The following is a 25,416-nucleotide window of genomic DNA, read 5'->3' on the forward strand; positions in this document are numbered from 1 at the left end:
CGTGAGAAGGCTACAGCAGGCTACAGATGACAACATGTCGCGACGTCGACCCTTCGAATACAGCTAGTGACAACCCCATGCTCTCCGCGACCCGATTTCCTTCCGCCTGTCCATCTCGCCCTCGACGCCCTCGCTCTGCGAACGTCCGAGCAGGTCCCATATGGCCTGAGCGTCCTCACGCTCTTCCTTCCTCAGCATCAGGGACACAGAGTTGAACCGGGGTACACGCGGAAGATTGACCATGTAAGCGCGCACCACCAACGCCCTCTCCGCGTCCTCCGGCGCTGCAGACAGCGCAGCACGGAGACTCTGTAGTACGCGAGCCAGGATGGACGCATCTAGCGACGCCTTAAACAGCACAGGCAATCGCGTGGCTGGTATTTGCTACGTGTGTCCACGTCAGCTCGCATCCCCGGGAACACGATCACATGCAAGCATACTCACGCGAAGCACATCCCACCGCTCCTCGTCCGTTTCCAGCGTCTCCCAAATCTTCATGAACGCCACCATCGTTTGTGGAGGCTCGCGCTTGGGTGCCTCCGCGTTCGCAGTGGTCGCTTTTGGTGCATAGAACAGACTGCTCTGTCCATCGGCCCGGAAAATGCCTCCTCTGGGTCGTGTCTCTTCGCGGGCGGCTTTGGCTTCCTTGAAGCTTTGTGGGGGCGGTTTGGGTGCAGATGGTCCAAGAACTTTTGATGAATTAGTGGCGGCGCCAGCGTCGGAGGATTGCGACGTAGGCCGAGTGAGCGGTCGGGAGGATACTGGTGTGAGCAGGCTCGCATCTTGACTTGTCGCAGCGCTGGAGGTACTCGCGACAGGTGCCAGTTCAGGCTCTACGATGGTGATCGGCACTCGCCTCCGCTTCGGAGGGGCAGCCACAGGAATTGGCGGAGTAGAAACATCGATGGGCTTTCTCTGTACGACACATAGATTGGAGGCAGAACAGAGCTGCAAGCCATACGGGCACGCACCGGTCTCGGGGCGGGAGGTATGGCTTTCATAGCCTCTTGAACCTTCTTCAGCTCCTGCTTCACAGAATCATTCGCCGGCTCAAGCTTCAGGGCCTCCTGTAAGTCTTCATGTCGCATTGACATCGGTGGCGCAAAGGACCAAGAAGCAACATGGGCACGCACCTGCCTCTGCCTCCTTCAACTTCTGCAGCGCAACTCGCGCCTGACCTCGCCTGAAGTATCCCTTCACATTCTTTTTGTCAATCCGCAGGACCGCATCGCAATCCCTCTCCGCGTCCTCGTTCCTTCAGAATACGCTCAAGGAATCAGGGCCTTCTGCAGTCTCACGAGTAGGGAACGCACACGCACTCACTTGCCAAGCTTGAGATACGCCGCAGCACGATTGAGGGGATACGTCGCGTTCGACGGGTCCGCAATGAACGCGGCCGTGTAATGGCCAATTGCCGTCGGGAAGTCGTCCACCTTGAAGGCCGCGTTGCCCTGCGGTGTTACGTGCAGATGAAGTGAATACCGCGTAAAATGAGCGGAGATGAACGCGTACTTTGTCCTTCTCCTTCTGAGCGGTCGAAGACATGGGTGTGTATTATGTGCGTCGGGTATGGATGCACAAGGTCAAACAAGGTACAACGGGGGCTGGAAGCAAGTTGCGTCAAGTACACAGATCAGAGATCGAGGAAGTTCTCCGGATGACGCGGACTTGGTTCGGATGAGCGCCCGTGACCTTCCGCCTCAAGTTCATCACTCGAGGGCTCGACCACAACAGCAGCAGCGATTTGGCGACACGAGTACTATGGATTGCAGATTATACCAGCTATATCTATCGGCGTATAGGACGGGTACTCGAGGGAGGGCTATTTGGCAAGAGAGTATCAACGATTGGGTAGTAGGCGCCACTGCTGAGGGTAACTAAACGATATGCAAGGGGGTACGGTACGGTATCGACAAGCGACCAGACTGGCAAAATGCACGGAGACGAGGCTATGCAATGATGGCTGAGCGGAGACTATGGACAGGGTCCAAGCGAAGTATCCAACAAACGAAAGGAGCGGAAGGCGATTATGTGTATGATGCAGAGCGACGTGCAGCGACGATTTGGAGATGCAGTAGACAAGATGCAGTATAGTAGTGTAGTGTAGATGACCGATGAAGATGCGAGTGAGAGAGATTGAGAGAGATAGACGGATATCCTGAGACTTGAGACTAGTGGTGGTATGCGTGACTACTATATGACTTGAGAGCGAACGTTGTAGAGTATGCAAGCGATGATGACGAGACACATTCCTAAATAGATTCCTTGCCGCCCTCTGCAGGGGCGGCTTCTGCTCCAGAAGCAGACGTCGCCGAGCATTTCTCGAGGAGCCGCTCAACTGGAAGAGGGGTCAGCGACCAGGGCAACGATGAATGACAGTCGACTTACTGGCTGACAGGTGCTTGCTGTAGGCACTCGAGTATCTCCTCATGTTGACGAGGTGCGGTCGGACCTTGCTGATCAGCTGCTCCTTCTGTTCGCCCTCGGCGACAGTGAGAGCCCTCTGCAGAACATAGTCTGTCGAAAGGCATAAGTAAGATCGCGGTGTGCACGAAACAACGGCACTTACTCCCGAAGGAGTCCTTCATGAGACCCATGATCGGACTAAGACCATCCTGCTTGGGAGTCATGATCTCATCGATGAGCATGCGACGGCTGTCCGGGTCAGCAGTGACCAGTGCCTTCTCGCAGACGTTCGACGCGAACTTGTGCTTGGCCATGTTGTTCATCTGGCCCGTCAGCTTCGCAATGATCATCGCCCGGTCCTGGGGCTTTCCATTCTCCAGAACGAACTGGATAACGTAGTTCTGCGCCGAATGCCATGAGTTATGGAAGAATAGTTGCACATGAAACACCCTTACCCCGAACTGATCGATCATGAGGTTCGAGACGTACTTGTGCAGCTCGTCCAAAAGAGGCCGGGTCTGATCCTCCGGCAGGTACTCGAAACACCGCTGGAGCACACGGCAACCGTACGGATGCGTCGAGAGCTCATAGACGCTGCCGCGGAACGCGCTCACGAAGCCAAGGCGGTCCGGCACCACGTGCTCGATGATCTTTTGGATGACCTACAACGCCCACCGTTAGCATCGGAGCGCAGGGCACGTAACGGAGCAAAACACTCACATGGTTGCCATTGGCGTCCTTGACGCAACGCAGGACGCTCGGACTAAGCTCCTGGACAAACATCACCTGCTGCTCCGGGCTCACATACTCAATCGCCTACAGCATCCGCAGTCAGCATCTAGTCAACACGAAACACGACGACAAGGCGCGCACCTTCTGCACCACACGGCAGCCATACATCTGTAACGATAAACCAAGGATCTGGCCCTCCATCGTACTAACCAGGCGGGCCTTCTGCGCTGCGGTACCATACTCGAACATCTTCTGCACCACCTGTGGACATCGGTGCGTCAGCGGATCTATCCCATCTCGGAAGCGAATTATAGGAAGACGCACATAATTCCCGAAGACATCCTGCATCAGCTGGACAGCGTACTGGGGTACAATCTCGTCGAATACAATCTCCATCTCCTCGCTTGTGGCAGACTCGAGTCTTTGCTGAATAAAGCGAGACCCGTGCTGGTCCCCGCTGAACTCAACAATATACCCAAAGATGTCCTAGCATAATTTCAGCGTCAGCAAGGGCAAGCCATTGGAGATAGAGTTGCGTCAGACGCCGCGAAGTACTCACCCTTAGCTCCCACCTTCGCGATTTGTTCGCCCGGAATTCGTCCAGCTGTGCACTCCTCACTGCCCCATCTCCACGCCGACCGTGACGTCCACCGTGCCCGAACCCTTGTCCAGCGTTGCCACCGTGCGGGAATACGGCACCACGCGGCATACCGTGCGGGAGTTGGGGACTGTATTCTACAGGTGCACCGTACGGTGACGAGTGCGGTGAGGGCGACGACCGAAGGTTAGCGTACAACACGTTCTGTGGTGACAGTGCCTGCTGAATGCTAGCTGTCAGGGACCGTAGCGGGGGAAGCGTCAGGATACGTACCTGATCACGACGTTTGTCACCACCGGCTAATTGATGCTGAGTGAGCATGGGTGAGTGGGAAGGGGGAGCATGGTAGACGAGGGGTTGGGTAGGATAGTAGTATTGCGAGCCTAAGGTGCGCGGGGAGCCGACATATTCATAGAACTGCTGAGTGTGCAGGTCAGCCATAGTATGCGGGTGCAACGTCTGGGGTCCCAACCCAGGATATACATTGGGAGCGGCAGTCGCGGCGGTGAGGGCGGGGGAAGACCCATACATGGACGGGTCGGGGGTCGTCCGGTAGGCGTCGTAAGAGTATGATGGACCAGAGTAGTACGCAGCGTACTCGGTCTGCGGGTACCCTCCATATGGTCCTCGTGGGGGTTGTTGAGGACCACGCACAGGGAGCCCCTGGTTGGAGGGGTGAGCCATGCCGGAGGGCTGTGAGCCCTGACGGTAGGAGGCATTCTGCTGGGACAGCCCGTACTCGTCTTCAACTGCCATGCCGCGCAGCGCGACCGTCAGGTCCGTATCTACCAGAGAGGTGGACTGCAGCGAGTCGTAGTTGCCCACGGGACTCGCATTTTGTCCTGCAAGGGACAAGAGCGTTAGCAGACGCGTGATGGACCGAGCGTCAAAATGTCAACACACCAAGTACAGCATTGTATTGCTGCGAGGGGATTTGTCCTTGCTTGGTCACACCCGTTGCCGACGCTGGCAAGCCTCCCGATTGTGCAGAGACCTGGCGTGGCCTCACCTGGGAAGGACAAACATTGACATGAGCTCGCTTCTATAATGCCGCAGAGGTCGCACGATGAAAAGGGGTTGCCTGAGACACGTACCAAGCTTGACAAGTCCTTCTGTTGAGCATCCGCAATCTCGTCCCAAGTTCCGCTTGCGGAGCGTGAGCCCCAGCCTTCACTGAGAGTGTGCGACATGGCCGACTCTTGGATGCTGGTGGCCGAGGAACTTGATGGGTGTCTTGACGAGTTTGCGCCTCCCCACACCTGGACGCGGGTCAGGGCCCGACGGCGCCGGGGGAGAGACATGTAGCGGACAGCTCACCTGCCAACCGGAGTTGAGGGTCTTAAGCCCGTTCGAGGGGGCCATAGCTACACCGAACATATTTGCAGAACCCTTCCTGTGTGAGTGTATCTATATAGACAGTCAATGGCGGGAAGCACGCGCATAGGTGGAAGAGAACGTACAGGGTTTGGAGAACTGGACGGAGAGTGACCGCGGGACTGCGAAGAAGATCCAGAAGGTTTACGCGATGCTTCGTGATTACTTGTCGACATAGCAGGTCGAAATCCTGGATGGACGGTGAGCTTATAAGGACGACGGGACACGTGAAGCGGTGACTCACATACGAAAGGCTACAATATACGGGCTTTACGCGCAGGATCTAAGCGCGATTGTTATGAAGCTGGGGAAGAGCAATGAGCAACGTAGGGGGCAGAACGGGAAGCAACGGACAAGAAAGGCGTGCAACACGCGCACGGGAGAAAGGAAGCAGACGCGTCGCAACGCGTCCGCTCGGGAGACGACGTCACACGGGGGGCAAGAGGAATGGAAAAGGACGACGCACCAGTATAGTACGCGGGGGACCAAGGACGGCGGGGGAGGAGGAGAAGGAGGACGGCCTCTTAGGTTGGCAGGACGCTAACCTCGTGGCGGGAGGAGAGCGCGAGGACGCGGCGAGTGCGCCCACCGCCTCGTAAATGTGCGCGAAAATACGGAAAATAATTGGGGATTGGCATGTCCTTAATTTGATCGCGCTGAAACTCGATGCGCGGTCGTTCGCGCGTCGGCCTCTTGACACGTGTAACGCTCGCGACAGGCGTCCCCCGCCTCTCGCCTCCCCCGGCTCCCTCCCAACGATCTCACCTGCCATATCCGGCCGCTCACATAACATGCCCGCCTCCCCCGGCCGTTGCCGCGCACGTCCATCACCCGGCGCCTGCGCGACCCTGACGGAGAGCTGAGTGTGTTCCCACAGGCCGTCCCGCCTGGCCCTCGCCTCTGCGTCCGCGAGTCTTCGCCTGCATGCCCGTAAATTGCCTCTCGGAGCGCACGCGGTCGCCAGATCCTCCGCAATTTTGCACACATAATTTCCTCGCCCGCTGCAGGTCCGAGTCAGCCCTTCGACCATCGAGGCGGCTTCTCGCTCCTCCGCTTCGCGGATGCTTCACCACGGCTCGCTCGACATCATCGCGCCTCGTCCTCGCCCCCCGCAGCTGTCGCTCGTGCCACCTCTCCATTGGCCCGTTTGATCGGCTTTACCCTACGAAAATTTCGCCCAAGGCGGATGCGGCCCGGTGTTCTCGCTTTCACCGGTAATCTGCATGAGATGGCTCTTTGCTCTCTGTATTACGGACAAAACAATAGACGAGTAGATGCGAGGCATAAAATACAACCAGTGCGGGACCGCTAGACGTGACAAGGACAGGCGCGACCAGGCAAGGCTCATCGCGAGTTGAAGTTGAACCACGATTGCCGCTTGGCTGAAAGACACACCACCGGTCAGCACATGATCCTGCGCGTCACGTACACAGAGAAAGAAGCACGCACCAGTACTGGCCACACAAAGGTAAACAGATATACAGTAAGTAACAGACCGCCTTCACGTACATGAAGCAGAAAGGAAGACGCACCCAGAATCCTCGTTCTGCACTCTTGCCAAAGGGTTCGCCATGCTCGGAGAAGCCGGCTGGGGGCTCGTAACAGCTGCCGCTGCGCTCCCGCCGCCTCCGCGCAGCGGCTTGGCGATCCGGCCAAAGCTTAATGGCGAAGACGTGGCAGCCTTTTGCGCTAGTCCCGACAAATGTCTCAGCCCAAGACAACGGTAAAGCACAATCATTATCCATACCGCGCGCCTGGTCGAGCCGCTCCTTCACCGCCTGAAGTTGCGCCTCGAACTTCTGGTTCTGCATAGCCAGCCGGCGGTCGGCATCCTGGAGCAGGGCCTCGAGGTTCTGTATCCGCTCGTTCCTCGCCAACAGCTTGCGCTCTGCGATCCCCGCTTCCTTCTTCAGGGCGGAGTTCTGGTCCACGAGCTAAAAAATTGCACAGGTCCCGGATCAGCGAAAACGGGCTAGTGTATCTCTGAGTGACCGGACGTCAAACTCACCTGCTTCTGGACGATGGTGAGCTGCTCTAGGTTGCGCTCCAGGAACGCCATCTTCTTCTGCTGCGCCTTACTGTTGCTGTTGCGAATGACGTTGTTGTACTGCTCCTTGATCTCGTCGAGCTGGATCTCGAGCTCGACAACCTGCGCGTATGTATGTTCAGTTAGTGAGCAATTAAACCGGAAGCGAGGAAAGCCTATTACCTTCTCACACCGGTTCTGGAGATCGCGCATAAGCGACTTCTTGACGCCATCGAACTCGGCAAGCTGGACGCTGATAGCCTTGCGCGTGCGCTCAAGGTCCTGCGCGCTCTCCGCCAAGTTCTTGCCACCCTCAATACCAGCCGACGTCACAGCAAATGCACGCTGTCGGGTGTGTGAATGCCCAGCGACATGCAGGAATGGAGAGGAAGCCACGTTACCTTGAGCTCTTCGTTGACGCTCTTCAGGCTGTCAATGGTGGCATTGAGCGCACGGATTTCGTTGCCCTTGATCTCCAGCTGTTGCTTCAGATCCTGGACTTCGCCAGCATGTGCGTCTCGCTTCGCGGCGTATTGCGCTTCGAGCTTGTTCTGAGGAAAATTTTCAGCCACCAACAGAGAACACCAGTTCACCGATCAAACTTACCTTGAGCTCCGCCATAGACTCGGCAATGTCCACGTTGCTGACCTCCTCATCGTGGATAGTCTTCTCTGTAAATGCAAAGTCATCGGCAGTCAGTGAGTGTGAGTGCGTCATAGGCAACCGAAGACGAACCGAGCAGCTCCTCGTACTCGGCCTCGAGACCAGAGATGCGCGACTCAAGCTCGTCGCGGCGACGCTGGTGCATCTCATTCTCCTCTTGCACCTGCCTGAGTCGGTCGACGGTCTCGCGGACGAGAGCCTGAGCATCACCCATACGCCGCCTGATCGACACGATATCCTCGTGCGTGAGCGTAGATACGGCTTCATCGGAGTCGATGGCATCCAGCTTCGCAAGGATCTGCCGCAGCTGCTCGTCCTTCTCCGAGAAGGTTCCCTGCTGAGAACGCCGTCGCACGTCGATCAGTACCGGGCACAGCGGAGACGAACAGAACCTAGCAACGTACCACATCGAATTTGGCCATCATGAGCGCCATCTTCTCCTGCTTGCGCTTCTCCTTGTCTTCGGCGGAAGCATCCTTCTGGGCCGCCTTGAGGTCCGCAATCGTCTTGCGGAGCTCCTCAAGCTCGTTCTTTGCATCCTGGTTCTGCTCCTTGAGGATATCGATGCTGATGAGGCTCTCCTTGTTGTCATAGTTGAGCCGCTCGACCTGCAAACGGAGCTCGTTGAGCTGTCCAGACATAGACTTGTTCTCCGACGAGAGGGAAGTCTCCTGCTCCTTGAGGAAGGCAAGCTCCTCCTTGAGCTCTGACACTAGCTTCTCGGCCGCCTTGAGAGCAGTCTCCCGCTCCGCAAGCTGATCGCTGAGCTCGTTCTCGCGTTTCAAGAACTCTTCGCGCTCGTCCTTGTCCAGACCGACAACCGTGGGTGTCTGCGGTCGGCTGTCCGAGTCGCCCCGCAAGTCTTGTAGCAACGGGTTGACAGGCGTCTGACTGCGCGTAGAAGAGGGTGTCGGGGAAGCAGGGGCTTTCTTCGGAGCAGCGGATGCAGGTGCACCCGCCTTCTCGGAGGAGGCCCAATCCGCCTGCTCGACGTGTCCACCGGAGCGCCAGATGGCCAACTCGGCTTCGAGAGCGGCGATGTACTTCTGGTATGACGAGTTGGCAGCATTAGCTTTCGAAAGAAGAGCCTTGAGTTCGAGGGGCGAAAGCTCTGCGTTGACGCGAGCAGTGTTCTTAATGGACTTAGCGCGTATACCGAAACGAAGAGTAGAGAGGGTCTCATCCACGTTGTACGACGAGGGAGAGCAGTTGATGATGAGGGTCGTTCGCGAGTTACCACCAAGGGACTCTTGCAAGATACGGGTGAGCTTAGAGTCACGGTATGGTATGTGTTTCGCCTTGGAGGATAAGGGCGTCAGAGAGGTGTGTAGCGACGTGAAACAGTAAGACCAACCTTTCTGTCAGTCAGCGCGTTGATGACCATACCGAGTGCTGACAGAGACTTGTTGATCTTCTTGGCCTCCTCAAGGGTCTGGCCGGACGCTCCAGTCTTTCCGACTTTCTCGGAACCAGCAAGATCAACGAGGTATAGGTTACCCGTCTTCTGAGCCCCCGTCTCCGTATTCCTCTGGTTGATGGTGATGAGGAAAATGGAATGTGAACGAGAACTCTCCGCGTTCATGTCTTTCAGGAGGGAGAAATACATGTGAGAACGGGTGGCAAGATGGGGATAGGGTGTACGCACTTGTGTACGAGACCGCACGGGCAGCACCTCCTTGCCTCATGATCTCGTAGACTTCTCTAGTGCTGCTGACATAGTAGTCTGAGAGGTTCTTCACGTAAACACCCTTCGACTTCTCCTCGTGTACTTGCAAGTTATCGTTCTGGGCTACACGCGTGCAAAGGCGATATTGCCGCTCAGTTGCATTCAACCAAGGAAGCGCCGATTACACTCACGAGCGAGCAAATCCCTGATCCTCTCCAAGTAGATCTCCATGTATGAGACCTTGACGAGATACTCTAGATGAGCATCCGATTCTACGATCGACTGGAAGATCTGCTCAGTGATGCGGGGTATCAATCCTTTCAGTTCCGGGGAATCTATGTCGGCGCCCTGAGTGGCGGTCGTTAGCATTGACACCTACAAGCCCTATCCACGAACGTACCATCATCGTGAATGTCTTTCCACTGCCAGTTTGACCGTACGCAAAAATCGTGCCATTATATCCATCGAGAACATCTGTAGATGCGAACGCGCGAGGTCAGCGGGATTGTGTATTCGAAAAGGAAGGACCATTGCATCTTCAGTAACGTGTTCAGGTACATATACGCAATTCCAGTGCATCCGGAACGATCGGTGTTTGGCAAGAGGAGTATTACATACCCTTTACGATGCTGGGAGATGGTCAGCTGGACGTACATTACACCTCGCTGAGAAGAGAGGACTCACTCCTTGACTCCATAGTCGAAGACCTCCTGTTGCTTCGTCCCTGGGGGAAACACCCGGTCGAATGTGAAACCATCCTTGTCCGGTCCAGAATTCAGCTGGGGAGATCGAATTTGGACTGTTTGGAGGTTGTCATCGAAGGAAACTACGGTCTCTCCTCCCTCGCGCTCTTCGATGGCGTTAGTCGGACGGAATCTGCATTGTGCCGGAGTTCATGCACTTGGCACACGCCATCATAGTCAGAAAGTACCCACCGACAGACGACCTTAATGTTCGTGGACATTGATTCTACTGGTCACTCTTGAATGAGACGCGACGGACGGACAGTAGGATATTGGCTGAGAGCGTTACGGACTGATCGCCGAGGTATATGGAAGGTAAGCGAGCAGAGCCTCCCGCCGAGCAGCAAAAGAGAGAAGCAGAAGGTAACAGAAGACGGCGACAATAACAACGGATCCGATGACGACGGGAAGAGGAGGAGGATGAAGAACAAGTCTTAAGCAGGCTGTTGTCAAGCACGCGCCAGCTTCGCGCACGCGTCCTAAGCGCCCCAATAAAGGCAAGCGGCGCTGAATCTGAAGACACAATACGATTGGGCATGATGCACGATGCGGCAGACGATGTATGCAACATTGCGAAAGTATAGAATACACGGGTACATGGTGATACAGTCTATACCAGTCCAGTCCGAAAATCAGCAAGGGCAAGTCGTAAATGGTGGTGTGATAGTACAAGCGTGACGAGAACATGGGTACTACTCGTCATCACTGCCAATAGAAGGCGCACGAGGCCTGCTGGAGGATGCAACTGGTCTCCGAGAGGAGGACGCTTCCTTCTCTGCAGCGTCGGCAGCATCAATCCATTCCGAGTATATGTCGATGGGCTCCGTGAGGTCTGTGTACCTGCCGTCAACAGAGACCCACATGCATGTGCGTGATGACATACGGTTGGCTTTGCTCTGATACCTCTGGTCGCACACTTTGCATAACAACTGAGCTACCCCCTCTTTCCTGTTGATCCGGACGGAGACTGACTTGTCGTGGTGGCAGAAGAGGCAAGTGAAGTTGGTCTCTATGTCTGTGGTCAGTGAGCCCATCAGATACATTAGAAACGAAAGCATACCCAGTGTCTCCTTCTTCCTGGGCGCAGATGGCTTGCGAGAAGACTTTTTGCGTTTGCCCATGTCGCCGTACAAGTGAACAGCAAGAGACGACGGACAGTCTGAGTTAGACTATGTATAAGGCAGATTCCCACGGAGCGACGGCCACGTGACGCACGCGACGCGCGCGACGTTGATGTTGAGTGGCAGTCGCCTTCGTGCTCACTGCTCCTGTGCTCTCTCCCTATCATCTGCCCGCCATGGCTTTCCGCCGCCCCCCCTCCCGCGCACGGACAACAGCTTCGTCTGCGATGCCCCCACCGCAAACCACGAACATCAGACCCCGCTCTGTTCTTGCCAAATCCGACTCCTCACAACGCTCAACCACCCTAGCCACCTCCGTCGAGCAAGCAGCGGAAGCTGGACCCTCGAGGACCGCAGCTGCCTCTCAGCAACGACTGGCGAGCAGCGAGGCAGAGACTAACATTAGGGTTGTTATACGCTGTCGTCGCCGCTCTGAACGCGAGATTCAAGATAATTCCCCAATAATTGTCACAACCAAAGGCGCGAGAAATGATGATATTACTATCGAGACATCCGCCCCCTCTACCAGTCTCGGCGTCGTCACTCTGCCTACTACGCGGACTTATCCCTTTGACATGGTCTTTGGGCCTGAAGCTGATCAAGCAACTATCTACCAAGACGTCGTCCATCCGATGTTGGAGGAGGTCCTCACGGGCTACAACTGCACGCTATTTGCGTACGGGCAGACTGGCACGGGGAAAACGTGAGTGCTATGAGACCTCCTACCTTCGTGGTCTTATGCTCTCTATGCAGCCATACTATGCAGGGCGACCTCGCAACCACGCCGTTGGGCAACCCTTCCGCTCAAGCGGGGATGATCCCCCGCGTACTCTTCAAACTCTTCCAGCAATTAGAGGCGTCCTCCACCGACTTTAGCGTCAAGATATCCTTCGTTGAACTGTACAACGAGGAACTCCGTGACCTCCTGGCTCCCGAGCTCCCTGCACCATCCGGATCTAGTCAACCGATGGGAATGGGCGTACACAAGGAAGCTCCTCAACAAGCCAGCCTCAAATTGTTCGACGATGCAAGCAAGAAGGGCATCATCATCCAGGGCTTGGAGGAGACTCCTGTCAGGACCGCCGCCGACGCGCTTGCCCTTCTCACCAAGGGGAGCCATAGGAGGCAGATCGCGGCTACCAAGTTCAATGACCACTCCAGCCGTTCTCATTCCGTCTTTTCCATCACGATCCATACTTCGATGCCTTCTTCCACTGGCGACGGGCTTCTGCGCGTTGGCAAACTGAATCTAGTCGATCTGGCAGGTTCTGAGAACATCGGTCGCTCTGGTGCAGTGGACAAGCGTGCAAAGGAGGCTGGTATGATCAACCAAAGCTTGCTCACCCTCGGTCGCGTGATCAACGCACTCGTGGATGCCTCGTCGCACGTTCCCTACCGGTATGTTCTATGCTCCTCCCTATCCAGGATTTGCTTGCTGACGATAGCGCAGTGAATCGAAACTCACTCGCATCCTACAAGATTCACTGGGCGGACGCACGAAGACCTGTATCATTGCAACCATCTCTCCTGCACGTTCGAACATGGAAGAGACCCTCTCGACGCTCGAATACGCACTCCGCGCGAAGTCGATCAAGAATCGTCCCGAGGTCAACCAGCAGATGACGCGCAACGCCCTCATCAAAGACTATGTCGCCGAAATCACGCGCCTGCACGCCGACCTGCGTGCCGTCCGCGAGAAGAGCGGCATCATCATCTCCGAGGAGTCGTGGGCTAAGATGGCTGCCGAGCAGGAGCTCAAGGAGACCGAGCGGCTGGAGGCTGTCAAACAGGTCGAGATCTTGGAGGGGCAGATGAGGGCTGTGCGGGAGGAATTTGAGGAGGCAATGGCTCTGCTTGCGCGTACCGACGAAGAGCTGCGGGTGACGAAGGACCGCCTTGAAGGTACGACCACCGAACTGCTGGGCACGAGGCAGCAGCTCGAGGAGGAGATCGTCGTGCGGCAGGCACACCAGAAGAGCGAAGAGGCTCTTCATGGAGTCGTGGCAGAATGGAGGGAGGTGGCCAGAGAGTACGAAGGTGATGTCAATGGCCTCTTTGGCAAGCTCGGTACGTCTTCTTGGTTCGACTGCACATGTTCTTTGCTTAACTGCCTACCTAGAACGGAAAGCCGCAACCCTTGGGTCGAACGTGAAGGTCGTCAGCACGCACAGCAAGACCCTCTCCGTTGAGACGGAGACGATGTCCACCAAGGTCGACGGCTTCGTAAAGCTTGCAGCGCAGCATCTCCACAAGGTGAAAACCGAGACCGAGCAACTGCAGTCGAAGGAACTGGAGGCTCTATCTGTCATCTCCGATCGCATCAAGGAGCAGCTCGAGAAGCTCCAAAAGGCGCTGCAACTCATCCATGCGAAGGAGGATACCGCTCAGGAGGCCGCCGATACGATCCGTTCTACGATCACCGAGGTCCAGGAAAGCATCAAGTCGAGTTTCGCTTCGCAGGCCGACGAATTGCGGAAACACTGCGAATCCATTTGCAAGGAGGTTGAGTCGTCAAGCATGGCTAGCTGTGCTACCGTAAGTACTCCATTCTCCTCGTACGCTTGGTATTGACTTTCGACGTAGGCCGAGAAAGCTTTTCAAGACCTCGGCGCCTTAACGGAGGCCATCAAACAGGGGAGTCTCGATTTCATAGCAACGGAGCGTCAAACACTCCAAGAGGCGAAAGCTCTCGCAGACAACACTACCAATACCGAGGTTCTCCGACTCAAGCAGCAGAACGCTCTCCTCACGCGACTTCTAGAAACTGAGCGGATTGAGGCCAAGCGCTCTGCCGATGCCTTGCTGGAGCGTATCTCCGGCTTGCTGGGTGACTTCACGACCGAGCGCGATCGTAGTCTGCGGGAGACGTTCTCCGAGATGACCGAGAGCAACAATGCGGCGGAGCACGAGATGAAACAGCTCGGGCAGAAGCAAGGCCAGCAACTCGAGGCAGCTGTCATGCGCGGGTCCTCGTGGAGCGAGCAGCTCACAAAGCGAGGCGTCGAGGGCAAGCGATTGCGTGATGGAGGGGTCAAGGTATGCTTGTCTGATGTGTCACTGGGCAGGTTCTGAGTACATTGACAGGCTGTCAACACGGTGAAGAGCTCTATCAGAGACGGCTTGGATGGAGTGCAGGCCACCGTCTCGACGTCGACCACAGGCTTCAGTCAAGAGCTACAAGGGACGATGCAGAGCTTCAACACGACCCTCACTCAAGGTATATCTTCCGCTTTTCTAACAGAGGACCTGTACTCATGTTCTTCTACCAGCGTTCGACCGTGAACATCGTGCGAAACGAAAGCGCATGGAGGCGACGAACGATCTTGTCACAGAGGCGCAATCCGGCTACAAGTACATGCAGCGGGGAATCGCGTCTACGTCAAGGAACATAGACGGAACTACTCGCCACGTCCTGGCGGAGACTTCTGGGATGTCCGAGGCGGTTGACGGACTCAATGTCGCAGCTTCGACAACGCTTGGCAACATACGTCGCGCAACCCAGACGCTTGCCACAGAAGCTACGAGAGAAGATAAGCCTACTGGTCTCACACCGCGCAAGCGCAGCCGGAAAATGGTTGAAGAATTGCCACCCACGGAGAGCAGGGACATCCTCGTTCGTCGGTTCAGGTCGAAGGGTTTCTCCTCCGTAGGAAGCGAAACATTCCTCGCTGAACATCTTCCGCTGCCCGAAGAGGAGGGAGCTGGGTTGCCCGCAATGGAGGGTATGGTCGTCGACTCCCCCGTAGACGGAATCCCGTCGGACGAGGAGAATCGGACGGAGCCTTCACCAGGTAATTCGCCGCCTGGCCTCGTCAAGTCGTTGGCCTCCTCATCGTCCTCCGCGACTTCGATTGAGACCATTCCCGTTCCTGTTGCGCCATCGATTCCCGTGCTCAAGCAGCCTAGCCGGAGCGGTTTGCCGTCAGTAGGGACATTAACTGATTCACGGACGACGAATGTCGTGCGGACGCGTCCTCAGCGCACCAGGCGTACTGTTGCACCTCGGTGAATGGGCAAGACCAGTCGGATCAGTAGTAGATGTACGAGTACTACATACATATTTGTTATTGCCCTCAGCAAGCTATTAAGGGCTTCTTTCCGTTCGTCTGTAACTTTATTACTAGTACCTACTTCGCTTTCCACGCATCTGCTATCCCTCTCCAATGCATTGTATACCATACTGCGATGGAATAGTACAGCTCGGTACTCGTCCATGGATATAAGACCTCCCAAATTCGACGCATCTGGGTTGGACATCAACCATGGCTTACATAATAGACTAGTCGCTGCGTGTGGCGTTGCGCACAGTAAGTGTACTGCTCTCAAACCCCCACTTCGTCTTCGGTGTACATTCTGTCCTCCTCCACCTCGGTCTACTACCATGGCTCACGCAGGCATTAAAAGTTCGTACTCGTATCTCTGGGACTACCTGCAGGGATGTACTCAAGCACGGCTCCCAGCGGTCATCCTCCTTTCCTTTGTGCTGGCTGTTGGCTTCCTGCTTGTCATACTGTCATGTGCGCTCTGGTCGAATTGGCTTCCCCTGCTCGTTGGTGCGTTGCATATTCTGCCACTTTGATACGCGATAGGGCGCGTCTGAAGAACGTTCATGTCCCTAGCCTTGACCTTCGTCCTTGCGCCGCTCCCAAATGCACTCTTCGCCCGTTGCGGCGGGGACGACTTCTCCACGGAGTACGACGGGTCTGGTCCTGTTGACCTTGGTCGTTTCATCACTGCCTCGGTAGTCGTGACAGGGTTCGCGCTTCCGCTGGTCCTCGCGCATTCGGAGGTTATCACCCGAGGGGCATGTGTGATGTCGATTGCTGGTGGAGCGTACGTTCCTTGTAACTTGTCTCAACCCGAGCAACGTCTGATCTGCTTGCAGTCTTGTGTATGGGACCATTCTTGCGTACAGCCAGACTTTCAAGGAAGAGTCGGACTATGAATGAAGTATATACATCCGCACTCAAGGACGACTAGAAACACTTATTATGCCACACCTCTTGCCGAGGCCATTGTACACTATCGTACTATTATCCCTGCCTCGTGATATCCATGGCACCATGATACTTCGCAGTGCAAGCATGGCCGCTGCCCATGAATTAGTCGTAAGAACCCAGGAGGCAGCCAGGGCCCTGTGTGCTATGGGTCGCCGGACACGTCTATACGCATCTTCCCGTGCCCCACCAAACCAGATTCTGGTGTGCGACCAAGAGCCCAAATTTCCGCTGAGAAGTCGAAACGTCCACAAGCAATGAACGTAAGCGGTGTTTCCACATCATGCGTCTCGCCCTTGGCCAGTCGTCCCACTGAGATGTCAGCGAGCTCGCCTTGGTAGACGACATGCTGTGCAGGCTCCAGCTCCAGGTTGAGCGTGAGCACCAGATCGGCTGCTGTATGACATTGGCATGTTAGCCTTGACGCCGATTCTAGGTCAATTCGACTTACGCGAAAGGTTCGTAATCGATGTCCGGAGGTATACGAATTCATTCCATGGCGGCAAGTACTTCGTTCCGGCTGGATCCACAGGTACTGGTTGTTCCTTGCCGTCTTCGTCGTAGCGTACAAGGCTCATTCGTACTCGAGCAGTCTCCACACGTAATGCTTCAAGCATTGGTAGCGACATCCGCTGTTGCCGCAATGACAGGTTGCCTGCTCGAGTACCACCCGTCTACACATGAATGTATCAGCCTCAACGACATACTTGCCCAGTAACTTGCGTGCACTCACCTCGCGCCACCGTCCATGTACGACTTTGAAAAGCTCTTCTCTGTACCAGAAGAGTTCGCGCTGTGACCGCTCTTCCTCAGCAGAAAGTTTCGAGGACGAAACAACGTATTGCCGGTCAGAGAGCATCGGTATCGGTCTTGATACATGATCCTCTGAAAGAGATATCTTCTTGATCGGTAAGACAATACTAAGAAGATGTTTTAACTTGACTGTTCCCTACGCAAGCGGGTGGGCAAAACATACCGAGAAGTCGAGCCCGGAGGCACAAGGCTCGTGATGGATGCGTGCTCTGCGCCTGCACGGGTGTCACTAATGGTACTTCCTTGGCTTGAAGATGACTCACCTTCTTGGTGGCGTTCGAAGGTGACTTCGAACGGTAGACCATAGGTGTTCCGAACCTCAATAGAGAAAATGCACCAGTCCGCAATATCACCGACATGCAGCAGTGCCTTCCGTGCTCTGGCTTCTGGTGTGGTCTCATCCGAATCGTCAGTCGTACTCGGAGGTAAAGTTGTGGTGGCACCCGAATACGATAGAATATCCATAGCGTGGCACTCCAACATGTGGTAGACGGTGACCAAGACGGGGTATGACAGCTGTCGGGTGTGGAAGACCTCTGAGGGCTCTTGGAGGGTATCTTGCGATCGACGGATGTGTGCGTATGATACGTGTACCACGCCGTTTGTGCTGCGATAGGGATTCAGCGCTATTCGGGTGTGAGGGATACTTCTACATACCACCCGACTTTGCCGAAGCAGTTCACGGTGATCACCCTCTTCTGCCCGGGACCGATCTCTTGCGGTTCGCGCTCACTGCTCCATGTGAACACTGGCCGGTGTACCAGGTCGTATTCCGTCTCGTACGTATCGAACACCGATAGCTCTCCTTCAGAGAGAGCTTGTTGAGCAGGAGCAATTGTAGAGTCGTCGAAGGTTAGCCGAATGAGGTCGACAGGTAGAGTGGAGACATTTTCCAAAGTGATACGTATTGTTGACCTGAAAAGAGGTTGAATACCATGACATAACCGGAGGTGAATGTGGAACTGACATCTCGCCATTATAAAGCATAACAGCGCCATGCGTTAGCGACGTTCGACGTATACGGAGGAGAGGTTGTTCCGGAACGACGATACATTCGATGAAACGAACTGTCTTCTTAATCGATGAGCTCGTCGTGACCTGCGTGCTGCCTCGCTTGCTAGACTTCTGCCATGGACGCGAGTCAAGGCCCGAGTGTTTTGACCTTCCGGTCTCGCACTCGATGGCGCTTCGTCGACTCGACTTTCGCTCCTCCTCTTCCTCAGTGGCAAGGGGGAGAACAAACTCGCGCGACACTCCACCTGGAGCCTGGACAATGCAGCCCCGGACTACCAACGTGCCAGGCTCTGTGGCCCTGCCCGTGATTGTTACTGGATGGAATGAATTCGCGGGAACTACGACTGCGAAGGCCTTGGATACGAAGGTCACTCCTGACGTACTGGAGCATGAAAGTCAGGATAGGATCTGGACTCTCAATATAAGAAAATGAGACGTACCTCAGCTGGAGGCTCTGTAGTTCGAGATCGAACACATATGGATTGCGCAACGTGACCACCAAGTCGAAGGGTTCGTTTTGAACCAGAACAGTCTTCGTCTGAGGAAAATATTAGCACGGCTGGCCGAAATGCATACCCCTGGAGAGCACCTCACCTGTCCTTGTAGGGCTTTACGAGGATTGTACAAGAAGGGATCTCGGACTCCAGTGATGATTGAGGTGGCACCAGTCGAGTTCTGCGACAGCAGTGAGATGGGTTTCTCAATCGGCATCCTCACCAGCGGCAATCTGTGAATCGGCCTGAGTTATTGAACGGTAGGTCACAGAGAGGACGCACGGTAGAACAGCGATTCCAGTGATGGGCTGGCCGGACCAATAGTCAACAGCTCGGACATCGCCTCGTCGCTTTGCTATCATCATTGCCTTGCTCGCTTGACTGTAGATGTCGTGCTGATCTCTTGGGCTCATGACGGGGTGGAGGAGCTTCAGAGATGACAAGGCGAACTGGGCAACTGCGATATGGTCTGTCAATCGTCAGCGTTAGCGCGGATTTGCGTAAGATGTCACTGCTAAACTCACCTGGGAGAGCTTCGGCGACGGCAATCGCTTCACGGACGATATCGAGCTGAAGCTCCGGCCATCCGAACGGCTCCTGGAGAGCATGTGCAAGGTCGTCCTCTCCCTCCGCATCTTCATCGGCCCGCGAGCTGCAACTGTTCCGACTGGGCGTATCGGAGTCGAGCAATCTGACGGCTTCGAGGTCAATACCGTGTACCCTGCATATGTGCTTGACGATATGCAGGATGCTGTCGTTGCCGTCTGTCCGCTCGTTCTCCCGGATGCCTACTGTGCCCTGCGCCGTCATCACGTTGAGAGAATTGTTGCGATTGCCAAGTCCTGCACTCAGAACTCGCGCACTCCCGCTGCCACTCTCTTCTCGCCCGCAAACGACCATATCCATGAGACATGCTAACACCTCTCTCAGGAGATACGCCTCCTTCCGAACATAGCCCAACGCGCCGAACATGGCCGCGATGTACTCGAGGATACGGACACGTTCCCTTGGGTCTAGGTGACATAACCAGGGCCCGTGAGCTTGCGATATTGACGCAGCTATCTGAGCACGAGTGATGCCAGTGATGACTGTCAACCTCTCAAGAGCAGCATAGGTGTTCCTTGCGCTCGAGCTAGAGGTTGGACTGGCGTTATTAGAGAGGGTGGCAGGCAAGAACGGTGATGGACTGGGTTGGAGCATAGCAGTGAAAGCAAGAGGACCCCAGCCCTTGGAGGACCAGACGGAATAGAGGAGGGTACTATGTCGTAAGACCGAAGAACAATAAAGATAGGCAAGAAGAGAAAGAGTCGCCTCTGGTTCAGAGGCTGGTACGGCACGCTGGTATAGGGCGATGGCCTGGGTAAGCTTGTCAGCAACGTCCATCCAGGGATTCTTGTCGTTGGCTGCGCCATTCTGCGTGACTGGTCAGCTAGTGGTGACACTTGAGATTCTTATAGCACACGAACAATACCATGAGTCGAAGACCATGCTTCGACTATCGGGACGGTGGCCAGACCCTCCAATGCAGATGCGTGCCAAGCTATATCCTGAGGGGCCTTGCAGAGCACAATGGCCTCATTGTACCTATGGCAGGATGAGAGGGGTGAAAGGGATAATGCATTGGGACGATGACAACTGACCATATTGAGGCTTCCTCTAATCGGCCAGCCAGCAGGAAGAAATCTGCTAGAACCTTGAAGAACCGACCATGAGAAGAAGCTGCGCCGATGGTCGTGGGCCGTTTCTTAAGACTGCCAGGAGCCGGGCTCGGAGGGAGACTGGAGTGGCGATTAGGGAGCAAACCAGGACTCATAGTAGAAGCTCGCTTGAGACCCAGAGGAGTCTTCGCTCGCAATTGGCCATTCAGGTCTGGCTGGCTATTGTGCGATGGAAGAAGTGGCAAGGAATCCCGTCTTGGTTCATCGTCTAGAGACCTGGGCATCTCAGAGGGTGGCGGGAGATTGGGGAAGAGCGACGCATTGAGGTATTCATTTCCGAGCGGGTTCTCTAACGTTTGCGCCTGCAAGCAAGATTCAGGACTACATGTCGCCCACAATCGCGCGAAAGACACTGACCACGGCGCCCAGCTCAACTAGCACCTTAGAGCAAAGGTCAGCTATGAGGGTCCCAACATACGTCTTCTTGTGACCCATCACGCTTGGAATGACCACCAATCCGGGGAAGTTGTCACCGAGATTGATATTCGTAGTGCTGTCGCTCTCCTCAAACACGAAGCAGTTGCCGGCGAGAGGAAACATTGAGGATGCCGGGAATACTTCATGCAGGGCGTTCTGAAACTGAGCGAGGATAGTTGCAAGCGAATCATTCGGTCCACATGATGCGATGCCTATGACGGCCAACGGGAAGTCGGACATGCGGAAGACACTGAGGGGCGCATGGGAGTCTGGTGGGGGATGGGACGGGTATGATAGATGCAAGCATCCACTAGCAAGTTGATGATTGGGCATGAAACGAGCTGAGCATACCATGAGCGGAATACATGAGTGCAGCCACACAAGCTAACGTACACCTCTCATCCTTGACGTCCGTGCTTATGTCTCCGAGCCGGATCGTATCTATGCTCTTGATGTCTAGAGCCCACCGCTCGAATGTTGAACGACGAACGTTCCCGACGGGGAGAAGAAGGACTCGGATCTGTGCGAGAGAGCCATAGGCAAATGATTCCATGCGAAGAGAGGTCCCGGTGTCAGAAGCAGGATATCCGGAGGCGGTTCCGATGTTTGTGCAGCGCGGTCGTCAGGTAGAGTCTTTCAAACCATAGAAGGTGGATTGTCGGCAGGAGGATGTGGGTGCAGCTGCGACCCAGGAGGAGGGAATGGACAAGCCGGAGGCGCTCGAGCGCGTCGAGCGGCGCGTCTGAGACTGGCAATCGTCGCGTGTGCGGTGCACTGTGGCCGACCTGGACGAGTGCCTTGACTTCGAGTTCGCTGTCCGGGGCACTCGGGCTCCCCGTCCTCCCCCATGTCGCATGCTCTCCTCCTCCGTCTCTTCCTCTCACCTTCATTCTTCTCGGTTCATGTCGCCCTTCAATACCTCAGCATATATGCGGACAACATCGGAATAACATATTATTTGACGAGACGTCTCAGGGAGTTGGATACCCAGGAGTTGCGAGAAGTATGGGGCTTCGTATGGTCAGTACATGTGGGCAGAGTGTGTAGACATGCTGACTGGCTTCGCAGTCATCTACTTGTAACGAGGCCGTCTCGGTCCAAAGCTCTTGAGAGCTTCGTTGTCGAGATCGCGCACAAGTCTACCCATGTTGCCATGCAGGTGCGTTCACACTCCGGCTTGATGCTGATCCCATGCTAAGGTCTACAGACGCTATGGTACATGCAAGCGTACCTGAAAGACCTCGCACAACCAGGGGCGAACCCTGCGTCCTTCCTCATCTGTCAACGCATCCTGCACGAGTGTCATGAGATTATATTTGGCGACCTTCCCTCTGCTCCCTACTCTTCTCTGAGTCTCCCTGCGCTCTTCGGGCCCTCTCGGAAGAAGGTTAAAGCGCATGTCCAACCAGCATTGGTCGGTATAGGCATGGTCCTGGCAGGCGTGCCCGGCATGTCAGAACTCACTCAAGTGATGGGTCCTGTTGCAGTCGAACAAGGACGTGTAGACGAAGAGGGTCAGGACATCAAGAGCATTGAACGGTCCGAAGATGACGGAACCATGGTTCGGTCTATCTCTGCAGGGTCTTCAGTGGATCCAGACGACGACGCAGACTCGGTTGGTTCTCCGGCACTAAACGAGGAGCAGACCACGAAGCGGGCACCGGAGCAGGATCACCCTCCCCGACCCCTATCCTCAGTCTCGGGAAGGATGTCCAGGAGACAAACAATCGCTGCTCAAACAAGTCCGGCCCTACCATTGCATCTCCGTGACATACGAACATCACGGTTGTCAGAAGATCCGTTTGGCCAAGAGGACAGTCCTCCGGCTCGGGCTGCTACTATTGCATCTCCATTTCAGTCCACACCCTCCTTCGCTTCACGGCATCCCTACAGACCAAACAGTCTTCCCACAGCAGATCTCCTGTTGCAGAAGTATGACTTCGCTTCTCAGATGTATCTCCTGCGCAGCCATTATTGTCGTTCGGAGGTGCGTTTGCCGTGCGCTGCTCGTAAGACTGTATTCGATCATAGTCCAGGTACAATTCATTCTTGCGCTGGAGAACATATGCCACAAGCTCCTCGTCGTCCCCAAGCCTGCTCGTGTCAGCGCTCTCAGAGCTGAATTGACCGGGCTGAACCACATGCTGCCTGCTGAGGTTAGTGGCCACGCAACTGCTACTCAAATGCAACCTAACATCGTATGGTTCGTAAGATATGCATGCCTATGTGGTGTACGTCCTCAGACGCTCCTCAGGCACCCCAAGGTATCCCACAACCGCACCACCGCATTGTCCGAATACCGCCCGGAGAAAGTGTCGTGCTCAACTCTGCCGAGCGTGCACCATACCTCCTACTCATCGAAATTCTCCACAATGATCTCGACTTCGACCCGGCCAAACGAAGTAATAAAGAGATACTGAAGAAGATCGTTATAAAGGAGAATGAGTCGAAGGGGGCATCGAAAGATCTCGTACCGTTTTCACGGAACGACTCGTCCAAGTCAAGACCCGCCGTTGTCATACCCGAACACGTCAATGGTTCGGAAGTCGCGCTCGGTACGGACACGAGCGATGGAGAACAATCTTCACCAGTCCCTTCAGCGACCTCGCCGTCCGTCATTTCCCCTGAACCGCCAGAAGAAGAAGAGATTGACCTCGTCGAGCAACTGTACGGAGAAGAGAGCTCGCTGAAAGCGAACAACATGGACCTTTCAGACTCCATAGTTCTCCCTCCCCCGCCCAAGAACAAGGAACTTGACATGGTTACTTGGTCTCGCGCCCCTTCAAACCCTGATACACCTCACTCTGATAGACCTGACCCCTTCGCATCTCATGCGCCCGTTCTCAACCTCTCCATTCCTCCATCTCGTACAAACTCCGATCCAAACACTCCTGCGCGACCACGTGTAACTCGCGTCCTCTCCCTGGACGAGTATTCTGAGCGTATGCGCACTGCGGCAGTCATGCTTGCCCAGCTGAACGCGAGCCAATCCCTCGCAGCTCCCTCCATTCCCGGTATGCCTCCGCTGCCCGAGTCTTCGATGCTTGGAGTGCCCCTCCGTTGGCTTCCTGGCACGAGTTGGTTGACAGGCGCAGCGAATGGTAATAGCCCTGCCGTAACTCCTGGTACCTCTGGTGAACCCGGCTCATCTGCCGCCCTCACGCCGATGCGCATGAGGCTGCCTGCGTATGAGGCTGCTGCTATCCGCGATCGCATTATGGAGGAGATGTTGGGGCTCGAAGAGGAGCGGATGGCACGTATGCGAGAGAACGGGGTTAACGAGGGGTCACTGGGGATATCTCCTGCAAATGGGGAAACGAAGACGGCGGAGGATGAAGGAATCATCCGGAGGGAGCTGAGCAAGGCGGACCCTTCTGCTGTCGTATTCAGTGAGTCGTGGGCAGCGAAGAAGGTAGGGTTCATGGCGATTTCTGGTAACGGCCGGTCTCAACCTTCATTCTTAGGCTCGTGTACGGCAAGCCTCTCCGTATGGACACCTTGGTAGGTCTTTTGGGGGCTGCAATCTTTCAAGCAAACGGCTGACTGGTCTGTGCAGCCAACTGGGACTGTGTCTCGGTCATCGTGAAGACAGGTGGCGATTTGCGACAGGAGCAACTGGCTGTCCAACTCATACAAGAGTTCGAGCAAATCTGGAAGGACGAGAATTGCCCGTGCTGGGTACGGTAGTGCGTATCAGCTCCCATTGCTACGACCTTCAGAGATGCTGATATGCCGTTCATCTCAGCTTCCGGATATTGATCACAGGCCACTCTTCTGGCCTCGTCGAGACGATAACAGACGCCGTTTCAATACATTCGATCAAAAAGGCCGAGTATGCACGGCGATTAGCCGAAGGTCGTCTCGGGCATGTCACTTTGCTCGACCACTTCAAGTCGGTGGGTTGTGTTGGTCATTTTCTTCATTTCCTCCGCATTGACCCCAGATCCAGACATACGGCGACCCGACATCAGCGAAGTTCGTGCGGGCACAGCGAAACTTCGCAAAATCCTTGGCCGGCTACTCTATTGTGACGTACCTCCTCCAAATCAAGGACCGCCACAATGGCAACATCCTTCTCGACCGTGACGGGCACCTCATCCACATCGACTTCGGCTTCATGTTGTCCAATTCCCCGGGCAATATTGGCTTTGAAGCAGCGCCGTTCAAGCTCCCTCTCGAGTACATTGAAGTGCTCGGCGGGCTCGACGGTCCTGCCTACCGCGAGTTCCGGAAACTTTTCAGGGAGGGTTTCAAGGCTGCTCGGAAGCACTGCGACAGGATCGTTAGTGAGTGCCGAGTCCTCTTAACTGTGAGACGGGCGGAGAATCTGACGCTGACGCGAATTACTCTAGCCCTGGTGGAGTTGATGCAGAAGGACTCTTCGCTGCCTTGCTTCGCTGCCTTTGGTGAGCAAACTGCGCAGCAGTTGCGGGACCGCTTCCAGCAAGGCCTCACGCAATCTGCCGTGGAGGAGCTTGTCCAGCGACTCATCGACACGTCACTGGGATCCAACTGGACACGGTTGTACGACTCAGTACGTCCCCCGCCCCTCAACTCTCTATAAAAATGATCACTGACGTGGACGCATCGAAAGTATCAATACTATTCGCAGTCCATCCTATGAGGGACTGGCA

At 55.4% G+C, this 25,416-nt stretch overlaps 9 protein-coding genes across 9 annotated transcripts; 3 read left to right on the top strand and 6 right to left on the bottom strand.

Moving 5' to 3' along the window:
• Window positions 1-63: 63 nt before the first annotated feature.
• L226DRAFT_453879 (TPR-like protein) lies at window positions 64-1,454 on the bottom strand (the record flags this gene model as incomplete). Its single annotated transcript, XM_067675156.1, has 4 exons — window positions 64-384; window positions 445-577; window positions 1,130-1,255; window positions 1,324-1,454. Coding segments are annotated over 4 exons (711 nt in total), but the record flags the coding sequence as incomplete, so codon positions are not given.
• Window positions 1,455-2,350: 896 nt separating this feature from the next.
• On the bottom strand, window positions 2,351-3,847 carry L226DRAFT_454043 (ARM repeat-containing protein; the record flags this gene model as incomplete). Its single annotated transcript, XM_067675163.1, has 7 exons — window positions 2,351-2,517; window positions 2,570-2,807; window positions 2,862-3,068; window positions 3,127-3,222; window positions 3,280-3,399; window positions 3,463-3,624; window positions 3,698-3,847. 7 exons carry the CDS (start codon window positions 3,845-3,847, stop codon window positions 2,351-2,353), a joined length of 1,140 nt encoding a protein of 379 aa, XP_067540741.1.
• A 1,406-nt stretch (window positions 3,848-5,253) lies between these two features.
• On the bottom strand, window positions 5,254-6,297 carry L226DRAFT_192430 (uncharacterized protein). Its single transcript, XM_067672771.1, has 2 exons — window positions 5,355-6,297; window positions 5,254-5,300 (listed from the first exon to the last, which is right to left on the bottom strand). Exon 1 carries the CDS (start codon window positions 6,138-6,140, stop codon window positions 5,538-5,540), a length of 603 nt encoding a protein of 200 aa, XP_067540742.1. The 5' UTR covers window positions 6,141-6,297; the 3' UTR covers window positions 5,254-5,300; window positions 5,355-5,537.
• A 157-nt stretch (window positions 6,298-6,454) lies between these two features.
• L226DRAFT_542823 (kinesin heavy chain) lies at window positions 6,455-10,429 on the bottom strand (the record flags this gene model as incomplete). The annotated part of the gene is made up of 16 exons (XM_067682154.1): window positions 6,455-6,492; window positions 6,620-6,799; window positions 6,858-7,044; window positions 7,119-7,259; window positions 7,320-7,481; window positions 7,538-7,687; window positions 7,743-7,807; window positions 7,872-8,136; window positions 8,204-9,097; window positions 9,154-9,383; window positions 9,445-9,588; window positions 9,657-9,813; window positions 9,866-9,939; window positions 10,080-10,084; window positions 10,150-10,341; window positions 10,401-10,429. The coding sequence occupies 16 exons, from the start codon at window positions 10,427-10,429 to the stop codon at window positions 6,455-6,457; spliced, it is 2,913 nt and encodes a 970-aa protein (XP_067540743.1).
• Window positions 10,430-10,739: 310 nt separating this feature from the next.
• L226DRAFT_530349 (Elf1-domain-containing protein) lies at window positions 10,740-11,343 on the bottom strand. Its single transcript, XM_067679840.1, has 3 exons — window positions 11,269-11,343; window positions 11,092-11,217; window positions 10,740-11,040 (listed from the first exon to the last, which is right to left on the bottom strand). The coding sequence occupies exons 1-3, from the start codon at window positions 11,327-11,329 to the stop codon at window positions 10,901-10,903; spliced, it is 327 nt and encodes a 108-aa protein (XP_067540744.1). The 5' UTR covers window positions 11,330-11,343; the 3' UTR covers window positions 10,740-10,900.
• Window positions 11,344-11,485: 142 nt separating this feature from the next.
• L226DRAFT_557408 (kinesin-domain-containing protein) lies at window positions 11,486-15,529 on the top strand. Its single transcript, XM_067683176.1, has 7 exons — window positions 11,486-12,032; window positions 12,083-12,727; window positions 12,780-13,396; window positions 13,449-13,864; window positions 13,913-14,365; window positions 14,414-14,546; window positions 14,599-15,529. Exons 1-7 carry the CDS (start codon window positions 11,506-11,508, stop codon window positions 15,336-15,338), a joined length of 3,531 nt encoding a protein of 1,176 aa, XP_067540745.1. The 5' UTR covers window positions 11,486-11,505; the 3' UTR covers window positions 15,339-15,529.
• Window positions 15,530-15,710: 181 nt separating this feature from the next.
• L226DRAFT_609118 (vacuolar protein sorting 55 protein) lies at window positions 15,711-16,517 on the top strand (the record flags this gene model as incomplete). Its single annotated transcript, XM_067686026.1, has 4 exons — window positions 15,711-15,732; window positions 15,790-15,882; window positions 15,949-16,162; window positions 16,215-16,517. The coding sequence occupies 4 exons, from the start codon at window positions 15,711-15,713 to the stop codon at window positions 16,276-16,278; spliced, it is 393 nt and encodes a 130-aa protein (XP_067540746.1). The 3' UTR covers window positions 16,279-16,517.
• L226DRAFT_500442 (uncharacterized protein) lies at window positions 16,258-21,521 on the bottom strand. The gene is made up of 15 exons (XM_067677769.1): window positions 21,176-21,521; window positions 20,723-21,123; window positions 20,288-20,667; window positions 20,114-20,231; window positions 19,172-20,060; window positions 18,930-19,116; window positions 18,748-18,880; window positions 18,594-18,691; window positions 18,107-18,535; window positions 17,797-18,054; window positions 17,403-17,746; window positions 17,303-17,354; window positions 17,060-17,246; window positions 16,778-17,000; window positions 16,258-16,722 (listed from the first exon to the last, which is right to left on the bottom strand). Exons 1-15 carry the CDS (start codon window positions 21,333-21,335, stop codon window positions 16,472-16,474), a joined length of 4,110 nt encoding a protein of 1,369 aa, XP_067540747.1. The 5' UTR covers window positions 21,336-21,521; the 3' UTR covers window positions 16,258-16,471.
• On the top strand, window positions 21,339-25,406 carry L226DRAFT_590688 (kinase-like protein; the record flags this gene model as incomplete). Its single annotated transcript, XM_067685609.1, has 10 exons — window positions 21,339-21,802; window positions 21,851-21,941; window positions 21,990-22,769; window positions 22,819-22,938; window positions 22,995-24,216; window positions 24,339-24,468; window positions 24,528-24,678; window positions 24,732-25,068; window positions 25,135-25,316; window positions 25,377-25,406. The coding sequence occupies exons 1-10, from the start codon at window positions 21,630-21,632 to the stop codon at window positions 25,404-25,406; spliced, it is 3,216 nt and encodes a 1,071-aa protein (XP_067540748.1). The 5' UTR covers window positions 21,339-21,629.
• Between the last annotated feature and the right edge of the window lie 10 nt (window positions 25,407-25,416).

Source organism: Lentinus tigrinus (assembly GCF_003813185.1).
Source record: "Lentinus tigrinus ALCF2SS1-7 unplaced genomic scaffold L226scaffold_3, whole genome shotgun sequence".
NCBI lineage: Eukaryota > Fungi > Basidiomycota > Agaricomycetes > Polyporales > Polyporaceae > Lentinus > Lentinus tigrinus.